The sequence below is a fragment of the Cucumis sativus genome, chromosome 3, assembly GCF_000004075.3.
Source record: "Cucumis sativus cultivar 9930 chromosome 3, Cucumber_9930_V3, whole genome shotgun sequence".
NCBI classification, from domain to species: Eukaryota; Viridiplantae; Streptophyta; class Magnoliopsida; order Cucurbitales; family Cucurbitaceae; genus Cucumis; species Cucumis sativus.
Window position 1 is genome coordinate 33,286,251 of NC_026657.2, and position 9,000 is coordinate 33,295,250.

Below are 9,000 nucleotides of genomic sequence, written 5' to 3' on the forward strand. Positions count from 1 at the left end.
TCGGGCCATGCAATCAAGATTAGAGAATATCCAAATCAATTTGTGTTAAAGAGAAGTTGCCTTATTCTATTAAAAGGTAAAATTGGAATATAAATTCATTATGCTTATTATTTATTTAGATTTGGTTGTTACGTTGGATTAACATTTATTAATAAATATATAGTTAGGATGCGTTTGAGGGAGGGAATGAGTTAGGATTATAATAATCCTAGTGTTATATGATAATATGTGTTTGGTGTTAGGGTTATTATTGGTAGTGTTATGGTAATATATGTGTGGAAGAAGGAATATGAATGGTAATGTTATGATAATATGTGTTTAGAGGAAAGATTATTATTGTAGTATTATGATAATATGCATTTGGGGGAAGAGTTATAATAACATATGTTTGGGGGAAGAGAGTTATGAGTGTAGTACTATAATAAGATGAAGTAGAAAAAATTGTAGGGTTATGAAAAGGTGAAGTAGAATAGTTTGTAGGGTTATTTAACCCTAATCCTCAAAAATGGAAAACTTTGGCCCAAACAAGGTTTGAGCCATAATCCTTTTCCTAATCCTCCTAAATCTCCATCCCAAACACACCTTTAATATTTAAAACTATAGCAAAATTTTCAAGTTGGAGTTGTTACCATGTATTTTCTCAAGTTGGTTAATATTTATTAATAAATATAGGAACATTTTTTAAAATAGCAAAATAAATTAAAATATTTAAAGTTATAGCAAAATTTTGAATTCTATCAATGATAGCTATTAATAGAAGATAACTAGTGATAGAAGAATATATCACTAACTATTGACTATCAAATACATGTTATTGATAGATTTGTAAATATTTTGTCCAATTTGTTATTTTTGACAAATTTTCATAAATATATGATCAATATTTATTAATAATCGTATATTAATAAATTAATGGAGAGATGTAGTTGGTTTGGATTATTTTGCCTAAAATACAGCTAGGGGCTTTGTGGGTCTTATGGTATATTTATGTTTGTGGAAGATAAAAGTGGGGTGTACGTTGAACAAATTATGTATTGAGAAATTCGTTACGAGGTACCCTTTTCTGTGGTGTGTGGTGTTGACCATCATGTTACTTTCATTGTTGTGAAGTACTTGTTTGAGAAGATTTGTCCAAGTTAATTAATATAGGAGCCTAACATTGAAGTTTTTCATTAGGAAAGCCAAGACATTAAGATACAAGGGTGAAACGTAAAGCATATGATCTAGGGGAGCCTAGATCGACTTCCTTGTTCACACATCAAGTGGTTTAAGAAAGCCTAAACATTTATCTTGTAATAGTCATATAATCCAAGATAGTTTATTCTTGATAAGTTATGTATTTGTGATCTCTTTAATCTTTATAAATGATCTTTTCAATCAGGCTAAAGGTCCTCTAGATGTAGATGTTGTGACGTCGAACTAGGTTAACAATAATGTCCGATGATTTATCGGTTATTGTTGGAATCCTTTCCTTATTTTCTAAATATTTTCTTTGTTAGAATCCTAGAATATTTATGAAAAGATTATGAGAATATTTTCCTTATTTCCTAAATATTTTCCTTTTTTATTCCTTGTATATTCTATTTATTCTCCCTTGTACCTATTGTATTATTTATTAGAAAATAATAACAACAAACAATCGTAGTTTTTCTTTTGGTACTCGGGTTTTCACGTAAATTGGTGTGTTCTTTGTCTCTCTTTTCAATAGTTATTATCGCTCTTTGTTTTCTGAGATGTTCTTTCAGTTATTAACTCACATCTTAACTCGAGATATCAAGTTTCTCAAATTGCAACCCAAAAATTGAACAAAAACCTAGAAGAAAATTAGAGAATTTAGCATGCACTCTACAGTTATCAACTCTTTCAAGCAAGAGAGCCCACCAAATCCTCGAGCAATCTTTCCAACCCTTTAATCTCTGAATGATATGAGTTGTCCAAATTTTGCACATTTAGCATCAAATTATGACACCCACTTATGTATAAATATTCAATGTACTGGCAAGGCAACCTTCTAACCCACTTGGCAATTTTGCCCATTGATAACATCTCTGAATACTTACCATTTTTAGACATGCAAAGAGATTTGATGCAAGAACCACCGTTGCTTCATCCCATTGCTCTAGCTTCTTCATCACATTAATACGAAGTTGTTAATATATGTCAGTTACTGAAAGATTTTCCTCTTCTAAAGCAGTCCAGAATAAAAGCTCCTTTAGAATTGTGCAAAAAATGGTGTTAGAAATATTGGATAAGAAAACACAAATAATAATTAACATATTACAATAAAAATAAGTGCCTTACTCAGATTTATGAACACATTTTGATGGAAGATGGGAAAGCTTAGCCCTCTCCTGGTCACCTTCCCCAACTAGTAGCTTTGGACATTCAAAAATGTCCAAATTTTCTAATTTGGTTAGGCGTAATATGGCCTCTCTCGAAGGTAATTCTTTCAACTTAAAGCAATAGGAGCATTTCAATGTTTTCAAAGAGATGAGGTTTCCAATCCATTCTGGCAGAGCTTCAATGCAATCAAACTGTGTAATCTTTAATACTTGCAAGTTAGTGAGGTGTTGAAGTTGTTGGGGAAGTTGGGTGTCAACTGACCCATAACGGCCAGACAACTCAAGTTCAACAAGCTGAGAAGCCAAGTGTATGACGGAACTAAACTCATAATTTTGCATGCATCCTCCAATTTTCAACTCTTTCAAGCGAGTGAGTCCGTCCATTCCCTTTGGCAATCTTTTCAACCCATCAATCTCTAAATGGTATAATTTGTGCAAATTTTGCACATTTAGCATCAAATTAAAACAACCACGGATGCTCAAATATTCAAGGGAATGGCAACCTTCTAACCCACTTGGCAACTTTGCCAATGGATTACATCTCCTAATCCTAACTTCTTTTAGACATCCAAAGAGATTTGATTCAAGAACCACCGTTGCTTCATCCCATTGCTCTAGGTTCATCATCTCATAAATGCTGAGTTTCTTTAACTGTGGAAAAGCAACAGAATTTTGGTGGCTGGAGTCAACTCCATAGAACTCATTCCCTATACTTCTCACACTTTCCATGTACATAATCTCAAGTTCCTTTAAATTGGGCAACTGTCCAAGCATGGGAAGCACTTCACATCTTTCAAAATGACCCAAACGTATCTTTACTAAATTTTCAACAAAAATACCAGTAGGCAAAACTTTTCCTCGAAAACCAAGGATTTCCAATGATTGTAGGTTTTTGTGTGGTTGAAGTCCTTCCAACACTTGTACTATACCATCTTCATCATCTTCTCCTCTCTTATCAGTTTCGAAAAACCATAGGTTTAGATGACGTAAGTTCTTCTTTTCCACCAATTTTGCAGCCATAGCTTCATCTTTATTTTGCACTCTCCAGAGATTTGTAAGAGTTAGTTTACCTTTCAGGTTTTTCAACGGTCCAAGCTCTTCTATTTTACAACCCTTCTCGAACCCAACTAAAAACCCAGACAATGATTGAAGATGAATCAAGTTGCCCATATCTGAAGGCATTGCTGTATCACCAAACATTTTAAATTCTAAATGTCTTAAGTTAACCAATTTTCTCAAATTCTTCGGTAGACCACTTTGTCCAAGCTTTAGCGTTTGTAGATTATAAAGAAGAGAAAGGGATTCAAGAAGAAGCTTGTTTATAGAACATTCTGAAATATCAAGATATCTCAAATGAATCAACTTGTCTATTGGAATCCACAAATCCGTATGCGATTGAAAAATAACCTTTAAAACACGTAAACAAACAATGTCGTTCTGATTCAAATAATTAATCACTTCATCATTGCAAATCAACGTGCGTAACTTTCTTACACTTTTTCCACTCAAATTATTTGGATTTGATTCCACATTTTGATGACTCGAAATTGCACAAGCAATATCATGCATTAGATCATGCATCTTAAACCCAACAATTCTCTTATTCGCATCCCTAGTGACATCTTGAAATATGGAACGAGACAATAAGAAGTTGAAGTATTGTTCTCCAATATCCTCCATTAGCAAGTTCTTATCTCTTCCTTGTCCGGGTTGGATAAATCCTTGTGCTATCCACATTTTAATTAGGTCATCTTTCTGAAAGTCATAATCTTGGGAAAAATTTGAGCAATAGGCAACACATTGCTTTAACACGGGATTTGGTAAAGAATCCACACTTAATTTTAATATGGACAAAACAAAATCTTTGTCCTCTAATGAAATGTTCCTTACAATGCTTTCAACTTTTGTCATCCAACTGATCTCATGATCTTCCTCTTCAAGTTCAGTTTCTTCAAATTTGACTGCACCTCCTAAAACTTTTGCCACGAGTGGTACACCACCCATTTTTCTAACCAGCTCCTTTTTCATAATCTCCAACTTCGAATTCATTGGCAACTGATTTGCATTTGCACTTTCTTTAAACAACGCCCAACATTGATCATTGGATAACTTTTTTAGACGATAAATAGAAATTGGCTCCACCATCGTCGCTACTTCTTCATTCCTTGTGGTCACCATAATAGTATTTCCAGGTTTTCCAGCAATATGTTTCAAACAGCCTCTAAGCTCGTCCCACAAGTGTTTCTCATTATCCCAAACATCATCAAGCACAAGAAAATAATTCTTGTCTTGCATCTCCTTTCGCAGCCTCCCAAGCAAGGCCTCCTTATTGGATTCCAACCCACTACAAGTTTTTGTTAAACCCTGAAAGATTTTTTCCAAAATTTTTGTGACAATAAATGGTTTTGACACACAAACCCATATAGTTTTATCAAAATGTCCTTCAATTTCACGATGATTGAAGATCATCTTGGCCAAAGTTGTTTTGCCAAGACCACCCATTCCAACGATGGATATCACAGACATATGATGTTCATTGGTAGAGTCAATCGCCAATTTAAGTAGCTCCAAAACTTCAGCCTCCCTTCCTTCGACTTGGAAGTCAAGAATTGAGGTTGTCTCTCGAATCTGATTGAGCGCAAGCTCTATTTCTGTGACAGTTTCCACACCAACTAGCCCAAAAGCACTTGCCGCACAATAATGTTGATTTAGAGTATCGGTAATGTTCTTGATTTTCTTGGCCATCTTGCGACGAAACAAAAAAGAATTTATGGATGATGAGATTGAATCACTTACCTTGCTAAATTTCTCAGTATGCTCCACTGTTCGTCGAAGATGTTCATAAACAAGCTCATCCAGTAGATCATCGGCTTCATGGACAATATCTTCAAGTTTTTCCACCCATCTTTTCACAGAATTACCAGGGTGTGATTTCTTTCTGTTGATGTCTTCTAAGATTGTATCAGCATCGTGTAACTTATCTTTCAACAGGGACACCTCATTCTCCAACTCCCATGCCACAACAATTTGCTCTGCTCCATATTTTACAATCCTCTTCAAAACTTCCTGAACAACAAAAGTTCCAATTTCAGCCATACTTTGATGAAAACTTTTAAAGGCAGCTCCACACCTACAAAAGCAATTTTACTCTGTCTACGAACCTTCTCACTCACAATAATTGAAAGGCTTTCAATTTTGCACACACAATGTTAAAAAAAAAATATTAGAAGAGGCAGGTGATATTATTTGACAACTATAACAATATGTGGTTGTGAGGATATATTCAAAATATTTTCTTATGGGAAATAATTAAAAAGATAAAGAAAATTGTGAAATGATTGAGAGGCCATATGTTTTTTTCCTTATTAATTCAACATGTGTGGGTTGAAGATTCAAACCTTCAATCAGAACAAATCTTAATTTGGTTTTCATCTCTTTAATTCTATTCTAAATTTAATTTATATTGAATTTGATAGAAGGAAAGGAAGAAAGAATAGAGATTAAACATTAAGCCTAACAGGAGATTTTAAATTATACCATTAGTATAAAATCACCAAAAACTAAAGCACTGATTTCATTCTTTAAAATCTATCCCACTACCAATAAATTTCACTAAAAAAATGTAGAAACATCGAAACAAATCAAAAATTAATTCATTCTTTAAAATCTATTCCAGAGAAGAGAACACAATCACATGTTTAATTTCATTAATAGATTCATGATCTCATGAGTTGAAATACTCAATCTCCATCTATTGTTGCTTCTATATCCATCGACTTTTTTGGATTGTCTACTTTGTTGTCTCGTTTGCTGTATTGAGAGTTTTGAGAGCTTTCTTCCTCTACCTCTCTCCATTTTATTTTTCTTTGGAGATGATGTCTTGCTTTTGGTGTTGGGTGTGTTTCGGATATATCAAATACCACCAAGTCAAGTTAAAAGAAAACAAAATTCAAGGAAGATATATATATATAAAGTAAAGAAAACAGAAATTAGCTAAGTATTACAAATTTAGGTAAAAATGGGAGGAGTGGTGTAGCATGCAGCAGTGAGCATGTGGGTGTGTATGATATCATCTGGATCCATCTAATTAAGTCCAACTTTCATTTGCTTCAAAAACACATTTCAACTTACCCAAACACCTCATCCTACCACCTGAACAAACACTCCAAACGGTTCATAGCTCATAAACACATTATCAAAACTAATTCAAATTAATATAATGCTACCAACTACAAACCTCTCAATAGATCTGCATAAAATTGTTGATTTCCAAACTCAAATTACCAAATGTAAACCTAAATCAAAACTCAATGATTAAAACAAAATTACCGTAATTTAGTTCTTTATACATAATCGTTTACTCAATGTAGTTGGGCGTAGAGTTGAATACATAGATCTTGTAATGCCCTATGTCAGTCGCAACCATCAATCAATGTTGTCTTATGTTGACGGGGCCAAAACATCCCATTAACTTCCATTCATGCTTTGTGATCCTCCAGGTTACCAAGGACATGTAGTTCAACTTCGGTTTAATTGAGTTGGGAATGCTTCTTTGTTCACTCGAGTTGCTAACCCAATTACCAACCTAAAAGTTCAAATTGGTTCCAAAATACCCCTCAGCCCAACCCAACCGCACTCCTAGAGGAGACCTGTAAAAGAATAGAGAGAATTTTAAGAAAATGTTTGTTTAAGTTTTAATAATTTAAAAGTTAGATACAAAATATTTGAGGAAAGAATAGACTTGAAGTTTCAAAAGTGAAAAATACACATTTACTCTTAAATTGTTAATTGATTTGATAAGTAGTTAACTAATGACAAATTGATGTAGCACGTTGAGTTATCAAATTCTAGAGAGAACAATAATTAATAGAGAAGTAGGTGTTATGTGGAATAATAATGCTACTAACTACAAACCTCTCGTTACTAAAATTGTTGATTTAAGAACTCAAATTCTCGAATGTAATCTAAATCAAAACTCAATGATTAAAAAAAAAAATACATAATTTGTCTCAATTATCACTAGTAAAGTGGACGAAATATTTCCACTTCATGGTAGGGTAAAACATTCAACTTGATTTTTGGGTGAAATTATATAATAAAATGTGGTATTTAACATGTATAACCCTTGTTTTATATTCATATTTTTAAGGATTTTTAAAATGAAAATATTACCATCAACTTTTTATCAACATTTAAAAGCTAATATAGAGTAGAAATATTTAAGCCATTTCAGCTCATCGTGACATCGTTTTAGGTGCCAAATTTCCACATTACATTTTGAAAGATTTATACAATAAGGGTTTTTAAACATAGCTTTCCTTATTTATTTGAGTATAAATGATGAGATGAAGAATTTGGAAAAGAAAAAAAACAAAAAGAACATTTTGGTTCAATTTCTTGAACTGTCACGTTTTTATTAAAATTTATAGATTTATTATACATAAATTTCGATTATGTTATCTATAAAATTTATATTTATATTTAGTACGTCATTTAATTTTGTAAAAATTTAAATTAAAACATATTAAAAAAACAGAAGTTAAGTGAGATATTAAACACAAAACTAAAATTGTAAGTAACTATTAGTTTGTTACACTCTAAAATTCATATATTAAGGCTGAGTTTGGATTATTTTGTCAAGTATTTAATTTATAAAATAAATTATTTTAAAAGTATTAAAGTATTTTGAAAATTTTTTATTTTTTAAATCACTCCAAATATATTTTTAAGTGTATTTTGTTTAAACAAAAATGATTTTATTGAAAAAGTTTTTTTTCTTAATTCAACCAAAAACTCACTATTTATAAAATTAACTTATAATTTAACAATTTATATAAATAAATTTCCTTAAATTAAATTACAACATTAGTCATATAAATGTTTAAACCTCGAGGCTTGAATTCATTTGTTGTATTAATTATTAATTAACTAGCTATTAGATGTATTTAATAGTAAACTAAGTGTAGTTGAGTATAAAAATTCATTTTCAACCGTGGTAATTAATTAATTTATTGTTTCTAAATAATCAATCCATTATTTATTGAGATCAATTTTACTTTGTAATTAATTTATTTTACTTCAATCATTAGTAACATGTCATATTTCTAAAACTTTTTTTTTAATTAATATATCATGTTCCTTAAATAATATATTCAAACCGATAATCCAACGTCTATGTATTCATGTAGGTGGGTCCGAAAAATATGTATCACTCTTTGAATATACAATAGAAACACATCTACATAAGATAAGAGTAAATCAAAATCACAATCACATGCATCTGATCGTTTCTTTATAAAATGAAATCTATTTTCTTAATTTAACTTATATCAAACATTATTTTCAAACTCACTATTATTATTTTCATCTGCCAAGAGCATTAATTTGAAAGGACAAAAAACAATCTTTTAACTTTCAAACATAAAAAAGAAAGAGTTAAAAAATCTATAAAATAATTGCTCACAAGATTATTAATGCAAAGACAGTTTATGGTTTCTTTACTGATATAATAAAGAATTACAGCCTTTGTACACCAAGTAAGCTGGAATAGCTCAGTTGGTTAGAGCGTGTGGCTGTTAACCACAAGGTCGGAGGTTCAAGCCCTCCTTCTAGCGGTGTTTATATTATTTATTTTGGTGCTCTTCAATCTTCCCATAAC

General features: G+C 31.6%; 1 protein-coding gene and 1 non-coding gene across 2 annotated transcripts; one reads left to right on the forward strand and one right to left on the reverse strand.

Moving 5' to 3' along the window:
• Positions 1–1,760: 1,760 nt before the first annotated feature.
• LOC101215583 (disease resistance protein RGA2) lies at positions 1,761–5,561 on the reverse strand. Its single transcript, XM_004136735.3, has 2 exons — positions 2,302–5,561; positions 1,761–2,210 (listed from the first exon to the last, which is right to left on the reverse strand). Exons 1-2 carry the CDS (start codon positions 5,436–5,438, stop codon positions 2,186–2,188), a joined length of 3,162 nt encoding a protein of 1,053 aa, XP_004136783.2. The 5' UTR covers positions 5,439–5,561; the 3' UTR covers positions 1,761–2,185.
• Positions 5,562–8,882: 3,321 nt separating this feature from the next.
• Positions 8,883–8,956, forward strand: TRNAN-GUU. Its single transcript has one exon. It is a non-coding gene; the product is annotated as a tRNA-Asn (tRNA).
• Positions 8,957–9,000: the final 44 nt, after the last annotated feature.

Bases quoted from the DNA above. Each gene is read 5' to 3' on its own strand.
- LOC101215583 (XM_004136735.3), bottom strand. From the start codon at position 5,438: ATGGCTGAAATTGGAACTTTTGTTGTTCAGGAAGTTTTGAAGAGGATT. The intron at 2,211-2,301 runs GTAAGGCACTTA...ACAATTCTAAAG, and splicing joins AAATGTGTTCATAAATCTGA to GAGCTTTTATTCTGGACTGC.